At 38.5% G+C, this 25,482-nt stretch overlaps 1 protein-coding gene across 1 annotated transcript in view; it reads right to left on the minus strand.

Annotated features, from left to right (window-relative positions):
• Nucleotides 1-23,089, minus strand: part of LRMDA (leucine rich melanocyte differentiation associated) — a 694,750-nt gene extending 671,661 nt beyond the window's left edge. Inside the window, exons 1-2 of the mRNA XM_072871372.1 lie at nt 22,961-23,089; nt 18,350-18,450 (exon numbers count right to left, since the gene is read on the minus strand). Of these exons, the coding sequence (XP_072727473.1) occupies nt 18,350-18,450; nt 22,961-22,990 (131 nt within the window). The 5' untranslated portion in view covers nt 22,991-23,089. The remainder of the gene's footprint in view (nt 1-18,349; nt 18,451-22,960) is intronic.
• Nucleotides 23,090-25,482: the final 2,393 nt, after the last annotated feature.

Here is a 25,482-nt window from a genome sequence, read left to right on the forward strand (position 1 = left end):
ACACCCACTATCAGATAATATAAAGTGCAACTAAGTAGCACAGAATAAACTACCTCTAGGAGCACTACAGATTTGGCAGGTGGACAGGTGTCAACCATCACTCCTGACAACATGCAGAAGTGGTTTATGCAAGTTGGTATGAAAGGCTGAAAATGATACTTGGCATCTGTAGTTTATCAACAAGGCCTCCTCACATCTCAGTTTTGCCATCTGTAAAATGGAGACAGTGTTCAAAGGAAACTGAACTTGAGAACACACTACTAAAAACTGTGCCTGAAAAGATATGCCTGGCACTTTGCGTAACACCACCAGCAGTATGGCTTTTGACTGGAAATTTAAACATCTAGTTAGAACCAGTGAAGGCTGGGAATGGAAAAACAAGGCTTCCACTAATAAAATTACAGTTGTTCAGTCTAGGTGCATAAACCTTTGTATACAAGCAGCAAATACTCCTTAAATTTCAGGGATTATAACCTTTTAAAATGATGTCCAGCAAAACGAATTCCAAAGAACTCTGAATAGACTAGCTTTTTTTTTTTTCTTAAAAAAAAAAAAAAGGTAGGCTTTAAAGAGACAAACCACCTTCTCTCTTAGTATTCTTTTTTAAAGGAAGATCTATTTACAAAGCCACAATATTTCTAGCCAAAGAGTTAAAAGGAAGCTGTATGCTACTCATTCTTAGCTTTTTAGACCCTAAGACACAAAAGAACCATAAAATTACTAGCACCTATTAGAAGTATTTAACTTTGTTACTGGTCTCAAGAATTAAAATTAAAACTGCATTCAACATTAATCAAGGACTGCAGTAAAACAGCCAGGAGGCACCTTGGAGATAAACATAGTTATCAAAGACAAACAAAATTTGAGAGCCCCACATTAGATGGTGGGGAGGGGAGGGAGAAACTTCAGTTTCACATTTTTTCTGCTGCTCAACTAGTTGCTGGAAGCAAGTTTAAAAAAAAAATAAATAAAAAATTAAAAAAAAAAACCCACACAGACAAATCCTACAAAGTTATAAATGACAATTCTACCTGTATTAAGTAGTATCGAAATTGAGAACTTCTAAAATCTACTACATCAACAGCTCTATTTAAAACACAAAACCAAGTAAACATCCTTGAAACTTCAACACAGCCAGTCTCACTACAGATCAAGAGTTAGTCCTTCACCAGATTCTGTCAACACAGTCCTCAAAAACCCCAAAGTTCAGACAAGGTCATTTAGAACCCAAGTCACAGGTTATTCTCGAAGGAGGGGGGCAAACGGGGAGTGTCCTGTAGCACCTATAGCACATGGTTGTTAAAGTTGCCGAAGATTAACATGCTGATCTTTCTTATCACTTTTGATCCAAAGTAAAAAGCAAAATGGCAGCCTTTTATGACATTTTTATTCTATTCCCCTTTTCCACCTCCTCCATTAAAACATTTTCCTCCTCTCTTTTTCACTGTCCGATATTAAAGTCATTTATTGCAATAAAGGGATTTAGTGATTTGGGAGTAACTTTTGTATACTGTACACCCTCTAGACACCCCCGAACTATGTTAATAATTTTCTTCCTATTAATTGTCTCATCAACTCACAGCTGGCTATGCTTTTTATTTCATTATGTTATTCATCAATCTAAAATAGAACTATAACAGAAAAAGAAATTGGAAAGGAGCAATTTCAATATTTCAAAACAGATGCAAATCAACGCCAGAGATGCTACACAGCATATTTTTATTGAGACAATTCTATACATGTCTGAAAAATGAACTTGTAATAAATAAACTCATATCCTGTAGAGGTATGTTTTTCCTTCCATCTTATGAGCTAATTATGCCAACACAACATAACGTTTTCCTAAATGCCTTATAAACTGACCCAGTTACTCAGAAAGTATTATTTTTAAATTGATGTGATAGATGCAAACTGGAACGTTCGGATTTCAATTCTGGCACCAATTCCCGGATCCCCTTCCCAAGTAATTTAAGGACTTCCTCCCGATAGTTTTTCATATTCTTTTAACTGACATTTTATCTTTATACAGTATCTCAGCAGAATGAACATGCACTAAAACAATGACAGCCCTTCTTTGGCTGTCATCTCTCATTCTGGCAAAGACAGATGTCTTACACTGGCTTATGCCAATAATAGAGCCGACAAAAAACAACAGAGACTACCTGCCTCTGATGTAAAGGCACCAATTCACATTTGTGACACTCATTTGTCAATTAACAGATTTCTTCCATTGTTGACACATGGGACTTAAAAGATGTGGGCTAGAATGTGATGAATTAAAAAAGACAGATGAGTAAGCTATGAGCTGCAAAGTAATACTATAATGTGCTTTAGATAGGAATATCAACTGACACCCCTGACAGGCCATACAAGGTTTTATTTCATTTTGCTCTGTATCTAGGCTTCATACTTTGTCTTCTTTGTTCTCTTTTCATCAAGCTCCTAACATCTCATTCTGACAGCCAGAGACATTTAAGGCACTTTCGTTTCAAATGCAAGTTAGCGTACTTGATTTGTCATTAAAATGCAAAACGATTGCCATTGCAGGTAAATGTAGGTATGCTTAAAAGGTTGTATCTGCAAAGTAAAAGCTGAAAATGGTTTCTGGTTGCTTTGCTTAACTCTTTCACCAGCCTCAGAGTTTTTCTAAGGCAAGTGTTACCGTGCTCTAATAGACGTGTAGCAGCACCTGCAGTTTTATACAGGGTACATTTTAGTATATTTAAACAACCTGAAAGCTTGAAGTTACAATGTCAAGTGCAGAGAGGCACTGTCAAGTTTACACATGGAGCCTTAGCATGATTTACACAAGAATCTGAAAAGAGTCTATCATGCAAAGCTCTCTGGGGTCAAACCTCTCTGCTCTCATGCACTCTGCTAGCTAGACACCAATGAGGAAAAGGGGGGGGGGGGTTGTTTGTTTGTTTTTAATACACTAGTCGTGGTTGGTTTAGCTGGAATCACCAGTGAGGGAATTTTAACAGCAATTTACTCCCCCTGTTCAAAGACCACTTAAAGAGACATGAAGGCCTTAAAATAAATAAATAAATAAGTAAATAAAATGCTCTGTAGCAAAAAGTCAAGGAACAGATTTAAAACCATTGCAGAAAAATAGACCTGCACAGGATGGAAATGAGTAACACCTAGCTTTCTACATACATGCACAGATGTGAATGCATTCTATAATATGAATAAGGTTTATTTCCATTCAACTGCATAGATTCAAACATCAAGGATCTCACTTGTGTTACGCATAGAAAATCTAGTGAAAGGAAATATTTTCTGCAAGTAGTAAAAGGTTTGAAAAGCAGCAGTATAATTTAAGTAAGCAAATTTTCTTGACACAGAAGTAAGTTCAGATATTATTTGATTTTAGGAACTTACAGATGAACCTTTAATTAAGTCTGTACCTATGAATCTTTTTTGTAGACTTTCGTGTGCTTTTTTGCTAGGAAAAAAGGGTGTGAATACGGTTTCTCTCCACTCACTAGGGTGCAGAAGCCTTTTTCCTTTTTTTTTCCCTAAGAATGACAGCTGTGTGGAAATTTGCAGTCAAGGAATCATTCAGGAAATCTGATTTAGATTATGACCTCATAGTGCATTAAACAAAAGGTACAGAACCTGAAACATTTGATGCTTCTGTGTATACAACGAAGCTTACCGACCAATTCTGACGCTATTCTGCATACTGCTAAGATGTATCTGCTACAATATAGGAATTATTTATTCATTTCAGGTTATATGATAGTAAATAGGCTATGCTGTAAATACAAGTATCAACTTTACAACTACCAGCTATCTTGAAGGGTTTCTAGTGCTACTTTTTCTGCTCACATTAGTCTTAAATGCTTCCAGTGCACTTCTGTCCCCACATAGAAAGAAAATGAAAAAAAACATGCAGGACAGTACCTTAAAGCTGACTTCACCCTTTTATTTTGGTTTAAAATATTAGGGCTACAGCAACCCAGATTTTAATCTGCTGTACTAAAACACACAAAGAAATACTTGCCCATTCACTTTTAGCTCAATATAGACATATGTCCTCTCTTCCTCCATTTATTAATTAGTAGAAAGTGAGACAAATGACTGTCAAAACAAAATCTACAGTAATGCATTAGTCTCCTTAACTTTAGAAACTTCTTTTCTGTTGCTCAGTCATTTAAATGCAGGTGAAGCTCTTGTTTCAAACCACCTGTGGTTGCAGTGACCAGAGTCTGTAATTCGGTGGCAAAGCAGTGGCCCGCATTAAATGGGTTGAGACAGATTCTCATTAGAGATATGACCACATTTTGAAAGCCCTATTATTAGTGGTAGTAACAGAGCATTTGTTGATATGACTTATTTAAAGGAAGCCAAAGAATTAACAGTGAAAGAAATTGAACTACATTCTGACATTCCCCACTTAGGCCAGAAGACAATTTACTAATTGTGCACCTGTAGAACTGGAACCAATACTGTACAGGAACAGCTGAGCTAGCTAATGCCGGGCTCCTGATTACAAGCAACACAGTGAACAAAAGAGAGAGCCTTTGCAAGAAAGCAAGAACCTCATGTTGCACCTGCACCCAAATCTCTCAGCAGCACCTTCAGCAGCCTTCTGCTGATTTAAGGAGCTGGAGGCAGTGGGGAGGAAGAAAAGAAGGCACAGAGCGAGGGAAGGAAGTAAACTGGACACATACACAGCCTCTCACTTAGTCGGCTAGTTTCCATTTCTTAGAAAACACAGTATTTGACAACTTTTTCCCAAAGCCATTCCAACATAATCACCTTCACACATGACTATTTCTGTGCTATTCCAAAGTACTTCACTCTCCAAGATAGAGAGTGTATTAAATGCAAGGTAATAGGTAGAAAAAGAAAGTGTTCAGATCCTTGAGCAGCTGTAATTTTAACATTCACACACTGGACTGTCAAATTACCTTAAGGTAACTGTGTTGGAAGCAGAGTTTTCTGAATATTCAATACACTGCTAATCCTTGGCACGTCTAGAACACCTTTCCCTCAGCCTTTAAGTGCTTTAAAATAACCAGTACATTTTATCACTTATGTAACTAGGTCAAGTTTTCATCTTTTCTCTCCAGCTAAAAGGTCTTGAAAGTCCTAGGAGCCTACAATACAGCATCCTCATCCAGTGCTTTTGTGGCCACGTGGCCTTGCAGAGTCATGGCACTGCAGCAAGTCTTGGACCCTTCACATCTAAAATGGTTCAAGGACAATTCTGCTGCATTTCCTTGTGCTTTAAGAGATTTTACACTCAAGAGACAAAATGCTTTTTTAGCATTCAGTAAAGCAGAATGAGACCAAAAATAGATTAACAAAAACCTCAAACCACTGTCACCAAAATAAAACTTCACTAGCTGTATCCTTGTCATAAAAAGCTCCTCTGTTGCTCTAAGTAGGTAACTGGATGCTCCCAAACACCTAAGGATTTAAAATTAAAATATAGTGGTCTTGAAATCATGAAAAGAAAAAGAAAAGAAAAAAATACTCATGATGAATAAATATCTAAACTAATTACAAAAGAAGTCATTTAAGTCACCACAAGTATGCCTCTCTTACAAAGAATACATATGCTAACGTTGATCTTCAAAGTAATGGTTGGAAACAATGACTTTAAAAAACTATTAGGTGTAGGTAATAGGTAGCTTTCCTGTTAAATTCATAAACTGAGTTCCCTGTCGGCATGTCTGATCATAGATTAACGTTCTAAGGGAAAGGCTGCTCACATTTCTGAATGTAATTTAAAAACATTGAGCACTATGATGTCTTTCCATTGGGTGTATTCACAAGGAACAAACAGCACCAGTCGGCCCACCTGCCAAATGGGAAATGCAGAGTTGGCTCATAAAATATGAACCACATTTTCAATATCATTAAGTATATTTTAACTATATATATTCCCCATCTTTTAACATTCAGCAAAGCAAGCATTGAAAAATGGTGCTTCAAATTCAAAAATTAAGGACTGAGCATTTGTACTCAAAATGGTTGCACCAGTCCAATACGTTATATAAAAATGAACCAGCTGAGAGAACTGAGCACATAAGCTTCATACTAAAAAACCAAAAAAAACCAAAACAAACAAACAAAAACACTCCCCCCAAAAAAAATTCCCCACAACTTTTAAAATTCCTTTGTTAGTTTTACAAAAATAAAAAATTAAGTTTGGAGTTGACAAGTAATAAGCCAAACATTGCCACTCTAGTCTTCGTTGCAACAATATTGACAGAGCAAGAGCCTGACTTTTACCAAGCCCAAACACTGTGAGTCAGTATCTATGCCAAACAGCTCAATCTGAAATATGCATCAGTCACCACTGGACTAATAACCCCATGCTGATTTAACTTTCCTCCTCTCAGCCTCAATAAGAGCTGATGCCAAGACCAATATTAAGTACGTCTGAGAGCTTATGGAGGAGGGAGTGAAGAAGGGAGTAAAGAGTTTAAAAATAACAAAAACCTGTAATAATGTAGGTAGGTTTGGATAAAACAATCAAAAGGGAGATAGAAATTTGTAATTTCTTGTTACTTAAGTACTTTTTCACCCCAAGACTGGTCCCATTTTGGTCCAGTTCCCTCAAGATCAGTTATCTCTCCCAATCACCCATCTCTGATGTGTTGTATCTTTTTTTGTTGGTAACCTGTAAGTAATATGTTCTTTCTCTCTAGGTGGAGTATGAGAAGGTTATTGCTGACAAAGCCCTATTGCAAGTGTTGAATCAAAGTAGACCAAATACTAGAGTATCACCCCCAAATTTTTGTATATTAAAAATACAATTTATATATTATACATATAATATATATAAAGGCATTATACATATATTATAAAGATGTTTATGTATAAGATGTTGGGGGGGGGGGGTGTCTCTGTGTGTGCATATATATATTAAATGCCAGTAAACTAATTCTGACACCAGCATCCCAGACACACTATGCCTTCTATGAAAAAATGAACTGGAGGTGTGCACACATTCAAGTACCACTATCTAGCAGTACAGCTCATATACCAACTGCACAGGAAGAACATTAGACACTTAAGCACTTGAAGAGAAGCTATTCGAGTTTGGTCCAATTTGCAAGAGCTTATCAACTTCCCTGAGTTTTGGATGGATTACAAACTATCCCCTAACATTAGATATTTCGTATCTCTTATTTGTGTTCTTTTAGAAGTGATTTATATAGTCTTTTACCATAGCAAGGGTTCCTACAAACATGAGCAATGAGATAGTTTTAAAAATGAACAAACTCTTATGGCTATATTATACAAAGTACATTCACTGCTACCACTTATGGACTCAGTGGGCAAATTAAGTTAAAAATGGAGAAGAAATTATAAAGAAAGGAAATTATCTTCCAACTCTACCAGTGAGCAACTCACTCAGGCAAGAATGGTCAAAAAGAAAGACCAGGAGAAACAAATCAAAAACAGAAATAAAAATCATAAAACTTCACATGATTGCCAGCATCAGTTCATGGGTAAAGCCTGCAACTGAGCTGTAACACTGCATTAACTATGACCTTAAAGACAGTATAATTATTGTATAGCATGTCTGGTTTGACATGCTGACTCCTGAGCCTGAGAAAAATGCATGTCCCTTTTGCACTTCTACGATACTCGTTCTTCACACTTGCATGAGCTAAGGGTTTGGGGACTGTCTTTTTAAACTGAAAAATCATCTCCAAGATAATTACGTAAAGATGATTTATGTAAAATGCAATATCTCAAAAATGGCACAAACCACACAAGACAACATATAACAAACAAGCAATGCATAAGCCAAAGCTTTGTAAGGATTTTACCTGCCAAATGCTAACTAGCTATTTGTACCATGACCACTCAGCAGGTTTGTTGAATACTAGAGGACAGAGACCCTTCTTACTGAGTGATTGGTAAGCAAAACTAGTCAAGTTCTTTACATCTGCAACTAGATGCTGAGAATCTTGTGTATTGCATTAAGGAGAGAAGAAGATACCTTTCAACAAAACAGAGAGGAAAAGACAGAGACAATAGCTCCAGTGTTAATGCAGGTTCTTCCCTTCAGTCAAGCTCCTTGTCCTCAGACAACAGTTATTTCTGCAGTCCTTCGCTCTTGTTTCACAACAGCAGTGATGAGGAAATACTGTTTTAGAGTAAGAGAGATTAAGGAAGTCAGAAAGTAAGAATGGTCCATCTGATTACTATACTTATAACATGCTCTTTATCATGCCCTTTTCTTTAACCCTCAATACTCTTTAAAAAAAAAGTAGTTCTCAGTCTTAAAATCCAGATAACCACAGACTACACAGGAGAATTCACCAAGACTTTATTTGCAATCTATGGACATTCTTTGAAACCTAAAACAAGTGCATCAAACTATTTCTCCTCCAAATGCCAATACTTTCCATAGATTGCAGTAGTCTTCCATTTATTAACTGATTTTCTCTCAATCTGACACAGATTCCTGTCATTCAGAATGGAATTCAAAACAAAAACTAATTTTTGTTTAAGACTGATTACAGTTCTCACAAGAGGAGCTGGATTGACTGTGCCAGTGAATTAAGCCCTCCGGGTACCCAGAGAACAAGTGCAAACTGTGTGGATTTAGCCTCCAGCATCACTCCAAAAACCAACTTCAATCTCACACAGGAAACCAGATCAAGAGAAAGCAGTTCACTTCCCACTCATTCAGACACAAAGAAAACGATGTGATGCAAACATCAGTTTACTGGGAAATTCTCGCCTCAGTCAAAAGCTCTTAACAGCTTTGAGTCAATGGATGCTTAATATGACATCCGATCTCTGTTCAAGTCCAAGGAGTTTGTTACTCACCTTTGTTCAGGAGTACAGATTTCACCTTTATTCATGATTGCAACAGCCCCTTAGAGATGGATATCACCAAAAAACCTACTTTCATCATCCATCACAGCAATATTCACTAGCTATATTTAAGGATGTAACAGTTCAAGCTCACAACCTTATTTTACTTAATGTCAAATTGTACAGTATATTTAACTTTTTTTACCAGATTAAACATCTCTAATAATCCTCCCAAGAATTCTCCACTACACAATATGAACACACACTGACCCCCCCGCCAAAGGTTCAGGTCACAAACTTTTGCCCAATTCTGCCACATGATACACTCTCAAGACAACTCCTTCCACAATGTTAAGCCTTCTTGAGAAAAGCAGAACAGAAAGCAATCTTATGTTCTGATCTGTCAGATACAGTAAATCAGTAGATAATGGCCAGCACTGGGGGTCAGAGGTATATATACTACAGTGTTTTCACAGTCCGTTAGTGACTATGTGGCCATAAAAAGTCAGGCAAGGATCAATGGACAAAAAGAGAGGCTGTTGGGACTAAAGAAGATAACAGCCACCAGTACAAGATTGAAATACAACAATATATACTCTAAGTTTGTCCTTACATATTACTGAGTTTGAAAAAATAACTTATCCATCAAAAAAGCAACTTACATCCTTGGCACAGTATGCTGAAATCACCGAGACATTTAAATACATACCATAAGCCATTAATTTGATCTTTTAAAAATTAGTCATTCACTGGTCCCCTTCATATCAACAATAAACCAATGACTGCAAGTAAGACATAGCAGGAAAATATACAAGTCACAAACACACACAGATAATACTTTGAAAAGGCAAATATTCTATAGTTATATTTAAAGTTGACAAAATAACAGAACACAGGCGTGGCTATCATATGCAAGACAAGGTATATCTTAATAGTATTTTTTAATATTATTCAAAGTTTTGAAAGGTTAAAAAAAAAAGTTTTCCTTATACATTACCCAGATCACAACTGGTTCCTGTTGAAATGCCACTTTTCAAAAGGGGGAGGCATGGTGGGAGGGAAAAGGAGGGGAAGAAGAGAGCAAGGAGTAGATTTAGTTTTGATTGTCTATCAACTATCAAAAGTAGAATTAATATTTGAAGTCTAAAATCCTTTTTGTTACTGGTAATACTCTCCTTCCATTTTTACAATAGACATACACCTATAAATCTTTATCTTATACAACTCGCTAGATACTACCCATGTAGCAAGTGAACCCATCATCACACTGGTCTTCAGTCCATCTAGTAGGATAAGACTATTTCATAGTTATTTTAATAGAAAGATAATTATGTATAATGTAGTCCATAGTGATTAATAAACATGGAAGACTTCATCTGAAAGACCATTACATCTGTAAATTTTAAATAATTTAAATGATTCCTTGTATATAAATATTTCATTTAGCAAATTGATTTCCAACTGAATTGCTTCTAAAGAATGACCACCCTTAGGAGTGTTAGTGTACTTTTATTTTCAGACGTTCATAACATTTCAATGTTACTTAAAAACAGCATCTTGTACTTACTGTAGGACATTCCTTACTGGTAAACTTTAAGTACCCACCTCAAACTACAAACCTACTCATTTGAACAGGATACATTACTGCAATAGTAGGAGAAAAATTATCAAGAATTTATACATTTCAGATTGCTTAGCTGTGGAAAACACTACCTCTTTCTTGAAGTCTCTCAATACAATTCCATTTACCTTGAAACAGTGAATTATTTCAAGTATAAAATTTACAAACATTTGTAAACCACTGTTTTCTCAGAGTAAGAAAAATCTCTACTACTAAGTAGATGCTACTACTAAGCATCTTTTTTTAAAAAAAAAGCAATACAAAATCTTCAATACTTAAACATATTAATTCTCTTTTCACATAGTAAACTGTGGTCATGCTTGAAAGAAAACAAAAAAACAAGGAGAGTGAAACAGATTAACTGCATAGCTCCAATACACTTATTTCAGACAACATACTATAAATCATCTTGAAACAAAACAGGCAATTATAATGTGCACAAATGTTATGATACTATGCATCTCTACTGGTCCAATGGTTCTAAATTATTGAAACTGATGGCTGAACAAGGGCATATTGTTTCAACACACTTGGATTACTTGAACGATTTGAATTCTTTCTTTAGCTATCCACTGCTGTGCAGATCTCTCTAATGTCAATAAACAAACAGATAGATAGATGTCTCTTAGATAATTCAGGACACATCTAAGGGGATTAAAATATATGACCAAAATTTCTGTAGCAATGTGTTTTGCTTGTAAAGAATCATGACTTTTTTTTTCCTTTCAATACTGTAAGAAGCATCTAAAATTAAAGCAAGTACATACATTTTCCTTCAAAGCATTCAGTGAGGACAGAACAGCAGCTCCTTTCTCCTTCTAACCATTACCCCATATTTCAATCCTCTTCACCTCAGTGTAAAAGAAACAGGAGTGAGAGCCATAAGACAGAATAATTTCAAAACACAATCAGCTATTTGTAAACAACACTCTTTCTCCTGCAGAAAATCTGCAACTGCTAGTTGCAAGGAAAAGCAGCAAGTAAGGTAAATCAATTAGCTTGCTAATTTCTCACCCTCATTTATTTAGCTCTGCACTGTATTTGTCGTAATTGACTATAATTATGTTAATTACTAACTCCAGCATAATTACTATATTTATTGTCATTGAGCACACTATGTACCCAAAGCAAAGCTGGCATTTGTCGGGCATCAAAAAAATAAATAAATAAAACCACACAACTGTTGGGAGGAGTTTCTCTGAAAACTGGTTGATATACCTTCAGCAAATGAAAGGGCAAAAGAGATTTCATGCAATGCTAGTTTGAAAGCATCGGTTCATTAAGGATATTAATTTTCTGATAACTACACATTTAAGCATGACACACTGGAGCAGTATCTACAGGATTTAGCAATTATTAATGCGTGACAGTTTCAAATGCTAAGTGAATCAATTAAACAGCAGCATTCACAATTTGAGAAGAGATAACTGCTTCATAACTGCCTAAGACTACAATTTTCACATGACAAAAAAGGGCCATTCAGGCTCCTTCAAAACCTGACAGGTCAAGAAAGAAGTTTGAAACAAAAGCACCTTATAACCATCATCTCTCCTCTTTACTTGTCAGATCAACTTTGCTAGTGTCTCCGCTGAAATGGCATCACCATGCCAGCTGCCACAAGGTGATTTTTCATGTCTTGTCAAAGAAATCTTTTATTCTATTTGCTCTGCATTAACATGTTACATTTATTGATCAAGCCCTTTCTGCAGCCACAGCAGGGCACTGTGCTCTTATGCCTAAGGGGGCTTTGATGTCCTGGTGACATTCTAGACCGAATAATGCACATACTAAATGGATTTAATGCAGAAATGTGTTTGTGCATGACAGCTACATTAATAACAGCCCCTCACACTGATAAATATGCAATTGCTACGATTAAGAGTTACCCAATTATGGTGAAAATATTTTTCTACCTGATAAATAAAACCATCAAAAAGTTTTAACAATAGTGCATTTTCTTCAACATTTTAGAATGCTGTAAAGATCAGTCTAAAGGCTTTTAAAAAATATGTCATGCTTTGTTTTGAATTCTGGCTTTTATTTCCATCTCTCTTTTGTTGTTCATCTTCCTGTTCTGTGTGTCTTATTGCTGCACAGACTGGGAAGGTGGCAAGAAAAAAAAAAATACAAACAAAAAACACACACAAAACACCTCTCTTTCACATACTCAACTCACAAAGAGGAATATGCCCTGTAAAACTGAAGCCCAGTTTCAAGCTGCCACTTGCATATTCCCCCAGGCAAGAAAACAGTAGGCAGAAGAAAGAAACAAACAATCTCTAGTCCACAGAGAGGATATTACAAAGCCTCACCCTCACAAAAATCATGGAGGAACATTCCAGACTAGGATTAAAGTTCAAGGGGATGTTTTCACCGTCTTAATCGGACAGTGGAAAATATGCACAAGCACACACTGTGCAAATTATTCATGCTTCTAGCAGAAATAATCTGCACCACAGTGAGAGGGAAGAGATATCTGTATCTCCATGAGCACAATTATTGGATTAATCCTCCCTCATTGGCCAAGATTAAAGATTCACTCCCTTTCACCTCACAGCTTCGACCCAGAAGAAATCTCTGTAAGAAAAAGGAAAACAACTCACATGTTTAAAACTACTGAGGACAAAATTAGAAGATGGACTTCTCTGTGAATCGAACTGTGGATGTTATTTATAAAAACATGGCGCCTATTTGTACAAAAACAGTGACATCTGTTATTCAAGCACTGGAGCGCTTTTAGCCTTTAATGTGAAAGAAGAAATTTGGCACAAAGAAAGTTATCTAAGACAAATAAAAGAACCTTTGAATAGGTTTTTTTTTTCCTCTCCACAAGACAGCAAGATGCATCTACAAAAAAATCCTTTGTAGTTCATCCAAATTTCTACTCCCTACCTACATTACATCCTTCCTACTTATTTATTCCTTTCTTTCGTTCTCTAGTGATTATTATTTACCTTTTTTTTTTTTTCAATGAAATCTTTAACTTCCAATGATCAACAATAGTTCTTCACTCCCCCTTGAAATCTTTTTCAGCAAAGCCTCCCAGTAACACTAACACTGGCACATCAGTGACTTTCCTTCCCACACTCTGTGCTTTCATTAAGTGGGAACCAGGAAATGCTTTCCACACATTATGAAACAAAATAGTGGCCTTTGCAGTACTCTGTTATCAGGGAAGGCTATCAAATACAGTTGCCATGAGAGACTCAGGAGCAGATTTCCAAAGCAAAACATCTCTGCTCCTGAAACATGCCTTACTGAAAATACTAGGTGTAAATAGTTCATTTCTAAAATAGCTGAAAATCACTACCAATATCAAATCAAAAGAACTGCTACAACTCAGGCCGTTTTATGAGGACCACACCAATAAAGCTGCAGAATCATAGTATAATTTAGGTCGGAAGGGGCTTCTAGAGGTCATCTAGTCCAATCCCCTGCTCAGAGCAGGGCGACTTCAAAGTTGGATTAGGTTGCTTGGGACTTTGTCCAGTTGCGCTTTGAATATCGCCTAGGATGAAAATTCCACAGCCTCTCTGGGCACCTCTTCCACTTAACCTTTCTCATCGTGAAGGCTTTCCTTACAAACAGTTGGAAATTCCCTTGCTGCAACCTGTGACGACCGCCTCTCGTCCTTTTGCTGTACACCTGAAAAGAGTTTGGCTCCATCTTCTTCACAACCCCCCATTAGTCCCAAAAGGAAACAAAAGACATTAGAAACTATTTAAACAAAATCTGTAAGGAAAACAGCATGAGAAGAAATAATTCACAAGTGGACTATAGTGGTCTGGGGTTGAAGACTTTGCATCCGCCAGAGGTGGAAATAGGAGGCAATCCAGTGGCACCTTATCTTGCTGATTACAGCTAGCATGCTTTTAAGTACACACCAGTTTTTCCCTTTGCCTCACACACAACAAATTGCTGTTACTCCTCTTTTTTCCCAACATCCCCATAAAAAGTTCCCTTTTGCCATTCACCTCTGTCTTTCCTTTCCCTCCCAGGGAAAAGGGGAGATGTGTAACCATTGCAACTGGTAACAGCCACTTTGCTTTTGCTGCCAGAAGAGAGAGAGTTGGATCCATGTATCACTCAGGGTAATCAAGGAGAGACACTAGTTCTTGGGAAAAGGCAAACAAGACAGACAATTCTTTTAAAGAGCAACTTTTTGCAATTATTTAATCAAGTGTTGATATTAGATTTATCACATCTGATGCAAAGACACTTAAGCATCTACACAGGCCCTAATTTTTATCTAATAAAGAGGAACGAGCTCTAGCCTGGGAAGAACTCTGAAGTCAGAAAAAATTGGTGAAAAATATACATTTTCCTCTGTATTAAATTGCCAATACAAAAGAATGACAACCCTAATGACAACCCTCCCCTCCTCCAATTTAATTCTCCGCTCCTGTGTACATTTATGGGTTTACATCACACCCAAAAAGAAAAAAAATCGGAGAAATCTGAGTAACAAAACCACAACACATAAGAACATCGAATCCACATAACTACTCTTCTTTGCAGAAAAAAAATGAAGAAAGACAGAAGTACCACAACAACCAATCATTAATTAGAAGATATCCCTAAATTTTTTTAAATTATTATCCAAATGTGTATCAACTCAATAAGTTCAAGAAAAAAAAGGGATGGAGGGGAGAAACTGCTTAGTTTGTACAAAATAAGCTATATTTCCCAGAAAAACAGAACAGCATCTCTTTTAATATGCTGTTAAGGCACAAGCTTGGCAAAAGCTGTTTGCGTATAAGTCACACAATATAGCATGTTTGACTAATTTCCCACTTCGCTAACAGCATTAGCCAGTCTTCCCACCCCTTTTCCAGTATATCTGGACAAGCCTCTGAAAACACACATTTACAGTGGAAATCCTTAAATGGCAAAATAACTTACCCGGCTCTATCCTGACTTTTGCAACAAAGTTATCTACATTATAGCGGTGTCAAAATCAGCACGATTTACAATCACTAAAGCAATTGTTCAATCAAGTATTACATTATATCAGTTGCACAAGAAAGTTTTGTGACATCTGTGTCATGCAGTACAAATACATCTTTCTGGTAAGAGTCTCTTACATGGACAACCGTGTGTGTGTGCGCACAGTAAAGACTGCAAGTCTACAACGGCACATGACTTCTGGTTCGGAAAGGACAGCACTGTCTTGCAAGACGAGTTTGTTGCCAACTGACCACAAAGCTGAACACATTACTATGACAGAGCGATCTCTCTCTTTCTCTCCATGCAACGACACCCATGATAGCAATATCAAATAATGTGACTGCAAGTACTGCTGCCCACAAAATAAAAAAAATCTTCCCTCTATGCTCATTTCTTAAATTCTTAAGGTAATTGTTACGTGGTCAGAAATTCTATTGACACTTCTACGTAACAGAATGTATTGCCTGCTACAGGAGGATGATTCCTTCCCAAAATACACTTGGCAGTAGCCATACTTATGGAGGATAGGACACAGAAACCCTACATGCAAAACAACATTAAAAAAAGTTGGTAAGTACTTATTTACTGCCCAACACTGAGAACAGGTAGCTTGAACATTTCAGCATTTCTCTGGCTTAAATACAGGCTGAAAATTAGTGACCACTGAAATATTTTTTTCTTTCAAAGAACACACACAAACTCTCATCTAATAATGAATACTAACATCTTTACTGCAAATAACCATTGTGCCAGCAAAGCATAATATTATCTTTATCTTTTTTGAGATTTTGATCACCCTTGGTCTTCTTCACTCAACTTATGTCTTTCCCAACAAATAGCAAGTTTTTCTAGAAAATCAAACTCCTTTTCAAAGAGATATTAAGTTTAGAGTTTCTTCCCACTGAAAACAACATACTAAACTAAACTTTTCAAATTAAGCATTCACTAATAAAAATCATAAAACTCATCACTATACTACAGCATTGTCAGATATTTCAAGCAATAATATTTGTTTGTAATAAAGAAGATGACATTGATCTTACTGCTTACACTTGCTTCAACAGCTGCCCAAGACTTCTCTTCTATATTCACATTCATTTAAGGCTATGACATTTATTCTACATCTTATCTGACTCTCTCTACAATATGCAGACACAGCGTTCATCTATGAGTACAGACCAGTCTGAACAGCAACTGTATAATAAATACTTCATTCTTAGTTTCTATATGCTTAGTATATCTATCACAGCTCAAATAAGAAAACATTGCTGCTCTCATCACATTTAGCATTAGGTTCCCTAAGGCAAAAAGGAAAAAAGAAAAAAAGAAAAAACAAACAACAACAAAAAACCCACACCAAAAAAAAAGACCCTACAAAACAACAACGAAAAACCACCTCTCCCCTTTCCCCAGATCTGATTTCTGGCCTTAGAATACTTTTATAGCTTTACAACAGCAAGCTATCCTACACCAAAAGTTGATTGCAGCTACCCCAAAAACTAGCACTTTCTCTCATGTTTCCCCACAAAGATTTTAACACAGTTTTTTTTCCCCAAACTCCAATAAAACCAAATGATATACCTTCTGAAAAATAGGCTAAGTGATAGTGTTTTGGGTAGGGAAGGAAAGAAGGGATGAAAATACAGATTTGAGAAATACACCACCAATTAAGCTCTCCATGAAAACATGAACTAATGACTTAAAGTTTTAAAGTGGTATTTTACATCTAGATTTAATGTTAATATTTTACTTTATGAAATAAAATGAACTCAGAGGAACTGTTCTTCAAATCATGCATTAAATGAAAGAAACAAACTCTTTTTTTTTCCAGAGGTAGTACCTCCAGAGGTGTTAAGAAGGAGCAGTCTTGTTGATGACATTAAATCTGAATACACATGCAAAAACTTGAATTATCTTCATGACAAAATGAAAAAATGCCTATTCAGTTCTTTCCCCCAGTAAAATTCTCTCTTCTGATTACAATTTCCATAGGTACAGTCATCAGCCAGAAGTATAAGACAATAACAAACCACAGATTGTTTAGTGCCTCCTTTCCTCTGCTACCTCTTGCATGTAGGAATCAGTCTTTCAGAGTCGCCAGTGGCTCAGGATAGCATTTATGAGTAAGTTAGTTAAGTAAGTTAAAACCAGTGGTTGTTCCCCCTAGGAGAACAAGGCCCCAGCACACTACTTTTATGTGTCTTACTCCTCACAAGCAGACTCTAAGCTTACTCTCAATAAAATAAAAGGAAAACTCAAAAGAGTCCAACCCTACCACTGAAAAACTACACTTTTTCCTTAAACAGACAACTACACTCCATTCCTTTTTCCCTACTTACATACAGAGTTGCCAACCTGAAAGATACACTGCTGAACCTCACCAGGCTCTCTCATAAGGATTAAATAGAAAAGGACACTGTAATAACTAATGGGAATACTATAGAATTCTAAATCAATCCATATATTAAAATAATTAGAACATATTTATAAATTCTAACTGCATTTAGCTTTAGCATTTAACTACACAGCTGCCCAAAAATAAAATCATATGACAAAAAACACATCACCTGGGAAAAGAGTATTACAAACCATTTATGGTAATAACCAGAGATCTACAAATAAAAAGAAAGGAGAGAAGCACACACTTACTTGTATTTTGGTTAAGAACAATTCACTTTTGATCCCATTCTTCACTTCTTCAGGTAATGATGCTTATTTTCCATTTTGAGCACAGAACAAACCATAAGCTCCTCACTGGGCATCATTTATGCTTACACGAGAAATTTCCAGACTCACCTGGTTATTTGTGTTTCAAGTGTGCAAGAAAAGGAGACAAACATTGCCTATAAAACAGTGTCACCCACATCATAACAACTAAGTGGACTTGACATACATGTATGTTTCTACTTTGAAAAAAAAAAAAAAATTCTATTTTTGGAGTTGGTGTCCCACATTGCACTTGAAAACCTATATATTGCCACATACCTTAACAAGTTGAAGCTAAGATCTAGCCTTTTTGCCATATGTCCATATTTTCTTCCTAGGAATTCTGGAATTTCTTCACAGTCTTGACTAATGTAGGACACCTGAGAATTGGAAGCAAAAGGGAAACATTTCATAAGTGGATTATTTAGTTTCCTGTCCAGATTCTGTCTCATGGATCCAATGACAACACACAATATAGTAAATATTTTTTATAGCTTTAAGCTACATCAGTTTTACTGTTATAGAATCTATCACAATCTCATTTTCCTATTTATACAATCAGCTTAATATTTATTACATCTATAGTCTTATGTACAATGTGTTGTCTCCTTTCAGGTAAAAATAATTTGATCAAATACATCACATTTCTTCTATTCCACTCTTAATACTTTGATCTAACGTTACTTTGTATTACCATTCTGATACACTCCAGAAGAAATGTTTTTGAAAGAGCAGAGGCCATTCAAAGGACTTTCTAGTTTGCCTCTCAGTACACAACACACTAAAAGATCACTTTGGGAAATTTGGTCCAGAAATACCCAAGCAGTGTACTGTCAATCCGTTCTCATAACCATTCCTTGAGGAGATTATTATTCCCAGTGATATGCTAGGGACAGAGCAAGAGGGCTCCCCAGATCTGAAAAACCAAGCATGCATCTTTTTTCAGACAGTTGCGTAAATCTTAAAGACTTCTGGCTTCAACATCTATGTTCAGATCACACTTCTCCTTATACCCAAAATACTTGGTGAATGTCTTTTCTCTTTTTCATACCAGCCTACCTAACCCACCTTTAACAAACATAGGAAGAATTAGTGGTAGCAAAAATATAATCTACTCAGATTTTTTTTATTTTTTTTTTTAGCCAGGATGAAGTGAGTGGTAATATTTCCAGAAAAACACAAACAATAAGACAGCTAAACTTTTTCTATTCTCTCTGCTGTATTGTCTTAGAAGTCTTTGGTTTGATTTCTTCAAAGAATCCCCACAAAGCCTGCCAAACATATTGTCATGAATTCTATACATCTATATTGGCTCATCCTCCCAGTATAAACACTGATATTTCAGACTTTGTGCTAAAGAAATCTTAGTTGCCCTTAAATGGCAGCTTGCTAGTTAGGTAGATTTCAACACTGTGTTAGACCACTATCTATTAGATATTGCTGTTATCTAAATATTTAATATAAAGTCAATTTCAAGACCATATCCCATTGGTCTAAAAGATGTTAGATGAAAAATATGCAAAAGCGTCAGTCTAACTTTGTTTTGATAGTATTTCACTTCCTGTTAAAATAGAGACTCCCCTGCAGAACAGACTGACAGTATGTACTTTTGCAAGTCATCCTGGTCTCTTACACTCTAAAAATGATTGCAATCTGATAATACCATATTGCATCCCATTTAATTAATTTTGTTCAATAACTTCAACAGATAAAGCTGACAACAGTGAAATAATTTTTATGAGCAGAAAACAGGTAGCTTGAAGCTCAGTTTAACAACTTCTTCCCCTTGTTAAACTATACCTGCTCTTGCAATAAATTCTGCTACCAGACATACACATAACTTTAGCAAATATAAGGACAAAAGGGAAAGGAACTGTTTTGGGTAGTTGGCATCCTAATGGTTTGGACATAACAGAAACGGTTTTGCAGAATTCATTGGATTAAATATGGGGGTTTTTTTCCTCCAGTTTTTATCCAAGGCAACTACAACGCACTTTACAACATACATGCACGTATGCATACAAGAATTGCTTCATTCTTCGCTGAATGGTAGATTTCTTTAAACTAATGCTTGCAAACCCTTGGAAAGACACCACATTAACAGCAGAATAATACTTTGGATTAAGCATTTAGTTCAATGTAACACGTTGAAATAGAAATGACTAAAATATGATGCCTATTAACACTAGGAGCGCAAGACCACCTTGAGAAACTACAAACATAGCAAGAGCACAGACCACCACTTTGCTTTTCACCCAGGGAGGAGTGGTGGGGAAGAAGCAAGAGACTCTGACTTGCATTCCCACTGCTTCAGAAACTTACCCGGCCGTAAATGTTCTAGCTCCACAAGAACAGAAGTTGAAGAAAAAAGTTCATACAAATGTGTTTTGGAGCACACAGGAAGCAAAATACATAAAATGTTGCAAAGCTTCATCCTTTGAACTGTTATACAAATATATTTGCACAACTGGTACAAACAGGTTATTCACAGCCATATTTGCAGATGAAATATGGTTGTCATGACCTTTTAATGCTGAGGCCTTGTAGAAGGAATTTTACTTCCACAAAGTCCACTTCAGCACACTCACAGTACAAGCACCTTTTTTCAATTTAAAACAAATAATTTATTTTTCCACAAAATACACAAAGCGCATTCAACTTCAGATCTCTATAACCCACATACATGAACTTGCTTCAGATACCCAAGAACTCTCTTTACTGTAAGAACAGCAGTGACTGCCAGCGATACAATACATGATAAGCCTTTTTGAACAAGTTTTCAAGAGTTATTTTCCCACTCTTCTGCTCTTTAATCCTTGAACAATGCTGATATAAAACAAGACTTCAGTAGTCCGGACAACAGAAAAATAACATTGCTTCATTTTCATTCTTTCAGTTCAAAACCTTTTACCCAGAAAACAATAAAGTGTACGTAATTCATTATTCTTCCTTTTGCATCCATCTCAAATAGCCTCAAAATGAGTATGAGCTTTCAAGTACATACCCAGAGACGTCATCAGTGAGAGATGAGAGCAAGCATACTTTTCCCAAGATTCCTCAGCTCTTTGGGTGCAAGGCACACCAGTAACAGCAGATCTCTTAGATTTTTCTCTATCAGTCACAGAACATCACGTGGGATTAAAAACTGGACGTAGATGTTTCCATTGCCTAATTCCCCAACTCAAATCTAATACAGGTTGGTCACAGTCAATCATTCTTATTACTGGTGCCCTGCTCAATATCCCACTGAAATGTTCAGAAAGTTTCCCACAAAGCCCAGCATCAGATAGGCTATGGACGTCTCAGACATTCTTGCAGACTCTTCAACACACTGTATGTAATTCAGGAAAAAAATATGTTTTTACAAAATATTTAAAACATAAGTTAACCAGTCAATAGCAGTTGCACCTCTCTTCTGCTTTAGTTTCAGAGGATATTACCATTTAATCTCTGCAATCATTTTAGAATGATATTGTAACCTTAGTAACTCACAAAGTAACATCTTTATTAAAGAATGTCACCAAATAGGTCATGTATGAACTCTAGATATCACATATTCCCTTCCATTGAAGGGAATTACATCTGGAGAGTATTTCCAGTCAGCTGAGCATTATATTTTACTCTATGCTGTTAGAAGACTGTATGTTAGGCACATAGCCAAATTAATATGCTTTACTTAGAGGAGCTCAAGGCATGCTCAGGGGAAGAAGGCAGCATGTTACTCAGTGCCATAGTGCACCACAGAGACCACAGGAACCGTTTCCTGCAGCAGCTGCAAAATTAGCCAATTGCCTCCATATCACACGCACATTTACGTGAATTCCACACAGAAATAGCGACCAGATTAAAGAAGCAATTAGAGGGGCAGCACCCTGGTTTAACAGCAAACCATTTTCAAAAAGAAGACAAGCATCATTTGTTCTTTTTGTGGGGGAAAAAAAATATTTTGCTAGTTTTAGTCACGGGTTCAGCAGTAATGACATCAATTTTTAGCCAGAAATTTTTTCAGTAGCCAAATAAGGCACTGGGTAAAGGCCAGTAGGATTTGTTTCACTTCCCAACTTCTCTCTTTAACCAAAACGAAACATACATAGTGTCTACTTTCTGCAGGAACAACACTTAGCATATTTCAGTCCTTCTCCTTCAGTTTATCCCGCAGCCCACTCAGACCCGAGAGCGGCAGGGTCCGAGGGCAACTGGAGGCCGCTCTGGAGCAGACACGCTCCTCGGCCCCCCGGCCCCCGCATCGGGCTCCACCGCCAGCTGCGGATCTTGCACGGGAGCGAACTGTTACAGCCGCGCCGCTCCCACAGCAAAGCCTCAGGAACACGCCTGTTGCGTCTGAGCAGGCTACAGCAGTAGCAAAAGTGCCAGAATATTAATCCCCTGCCACCAGTTACCCCGGTGCTCCGCTACCTATGCGTTAAGAAGGCGCGCTGCCAGCGCACACACGCACTCCCCCCACCCGTGCCGCTCTGAGCACACCCCCGGGGGCCGCCCCGCCTTCTCCCCCCCGCCGCACCGCCTTCCCCCGGGCTGCCCGGTGCCGTCGGGGGCAGGGACGGCTCCTCGGCTCTTTCACTGCGGCGAGGCGGCCTCGCAGCAGCGCGTTTGCCGGAGGGCCGATACCTGAGCAGCGTCCCGTGGCGCGGTGCCTACGTGCGGCTGGAAACTAAAACGCCCCGGCCCCGTGCGAGCCCGCCGCCCCCAGCCCCGCGGAAGCCTCCCACGGCCAAGACCGGCCCCGGCCGAGCGGCGCGGTGCCCGCCTGGAGCTCGGGCAGCCGCTACCGGTGCCGGGGGCGGGGACCCGCCGGCCGGGGCGGGCTGGCCCCGGCAGGTGGGGCGGCCGTCGCCCGGGCCCTGCGAGCCGCGGGACGCGGACACTTACTTGGGCTCCGCTCACCACGACGCCTGCCATGGCTGCGGGGGCGGCCGCGCCGGGGCTCCCGCGGGCTCGGGGCTGGGGCCGGGCCGGGCTGGGGCCGCCGCCGCTTCCTCGCAGCCGTCAGCTGACGCGGGCGGAAGCGCGGCCGGGCCGCTGGCGGGGGCGGTGGCAGCGGCGGCAGCGCGGGGCTCCCGCCGCCACCTGCGGCTGGGCTGAGCGCGCCCGCAGCGGCCCCGGGGGGGTCCGCGGGGGTCCGGCTGCCGCTTCGGCCGCCGGGCTGGTCCCCCTGAGGCCCTGGCGCGGGGCCTCCCGGCAGGAGCGTCCCGCTGAGGCGGGACGGGTGCGCTCCAGCGCAGGACGTTGAGGGAGGCGACAGGCGAGAGCATGGGGCTGGCGTGGGGCGAGGGTCCGCGTCTCCAGGCCCCAGACGTCCCTGCCCGGCGGCTGCTCAGGCCCCGCTGCGATGCCTTGCCTGGAGTGAAGGTCCGACCACCACATACCCGGCTGCCGCGTCTCGACGCTAGGCTGGCACCGCATGTTGGGTTACAGCGGCGGTGGGATAGGCCCTGGGAAGAAGTGACGGAAATAGCGGATAGGTGTGACAGTGACAGAGGAATTGGGGCTTGGATTTTGTTCCCTATAAGGAGCTAGAGGACTTGGAGGGTCATCTGGACTGGCTTTCCACCTACTGAGCAGCCCATTAATTCGTGCCATAAAGCACAACCTGCATTTGAAGAGATGCATGTCACTGGGAAAGCAACACTTGCACGAATAATCCCATGCTATCTACAGGAGAGGCACACATCCCCATAGCAATATTTTTTGTCTATAGAATATAGGGTAATCTGCATGGAAAACAGAAATACCTGTCAAACCAGTCCTTCCAGGGCATGAGAATTTGCTAATTAAAATAATGGCATGATGGTAGGTTACCACTGGTTAGGCAGAGTAGGGAAATTGAAGGTTTTCTGTCAGAATTTTATGTGAGACTTTTGAAGACGCTTAGGTTTCTCAGGCTTGGATCCTAAATCCTATTAGTTGTCTACCTACCTCTTCAGCTGCCTAAGCACCTTTAAAAATCTGTCTCTTCTTTCCCCTTTACTGCTAATATAGCATAACTCACTCTTGCTGAAAGGAGAGGCACACGCTGTGAGGGGAAATAAGTTTCAGGAGGATACGTATTCTACACTGCAAACCACTTTCTACAGTTTATTCAGCAACACAGCAGAAACTAATACCATGCTTGCTGCTCTGCCTCTTAATATCAACAGAATAAATTATTGGTGCGGCTGTGGCATTACACCTTCTCTAGAGCCATTCTTCCTCTTATGCTGACTGCTGGACAGGAAACACAGAGCAAATATCCGAGGGAAAAAAACATTTTGTACCGCTTTTCCCTCCCTGTTATTTTAATGTATTGTGTTAAAAATAGAAATGGGCCAAAATGTAGAAAAATCAAAACACAGTCAATGAACAAATCACCCCATTGCTTTGCATGGATCTAATTTTCCTTGTATCGTGTGAGACAGAGAAGAATCAAACCCTTCATCCACAGTAAATAAGCTGATCCTACACTGCTGAATAAAAGTTCTGTTTCTCTAAGTAAGAGTTTTCCATCAAGGCATACTTGCTAGTTCAGGTCATCACTCAGCATGCTTCAAACAATCAGTGCCTTTATTTATTTATTAGATTATATAGCAAATAATGTACGCCAAGGAAAACAAGTACTATGTGAACTGTAAATTTAAACAAAGCAATACATTCTCCTCTTTGTATCTACCTCTTTTTATCTCTCCTTTACTTACAAGCATGTGGTTCCCATCAGAATGAACACATACAGCTCAAGGCACAAAGTGGCCCACTGCTATAGCTAGCTATGTTTGTCTTAACGGAGTAAATTCAGTTCAATACTACAGTCCTGTCAAATTGGAATAACTATATTGAAAGCAATTTAGCACATCATTATCTATATTATTAGTATTAATTTTAGTAGAGTGTTAGCTGTCACTTTAGAGATATCTACGAAGAAAAAATTCCTGCCTGAATAGTTTACAAAATAGCACACACAAATAATAACAGGTCTGTTTTTTCCAGCTTCTTACATTTCCAATTGCATTAACCTGCCATTGATCCTCCTACTTACTAGGCAAGACCTTGTCTAGAGGGAAAAGTTGCAGGTGCAGCTCCCTAAACTGTGTGACTTAAATTGACTTTATCATCTCTTCAATCAGTTGAGCTGAATTTTGTAAATTACAAAAACAACTTAAGGAGGTGGCAAACTGTTTTAAGTGCATCTGGCTTATAATCATTCTTTTGAAACCAGTTCAACGTTTTCTTGTACAGACATGGGCTAGATTATTATCTGCCATGGATAAAATAATAGATCCAAATCCCATGGTGTGTAACAAACAGGGAGTGCTACCGACCGCAGCAACAAAATGGGCCTATTATACTGTAGAGGAAGTGAAAACCAAAATTCGCTAGAACAGAGGAACGGAGAAGAGAGATGACTGTCTTGTTATGAT

This window comes from Ciconia boyciana, chromosome 8, assembly GCF_034638445.1.
Source record: "Ciconia boyciana chromosome 8, ASM3463844v1, whole genome shotgun sequence".
NCBI classification, from domain to species: domain Eukaryota; kingdom Metazoa; phylum Chordata; class Aves; order Ciconiiformes; family Ciconiidae; genus Ciconia; species Ciconia boyciana.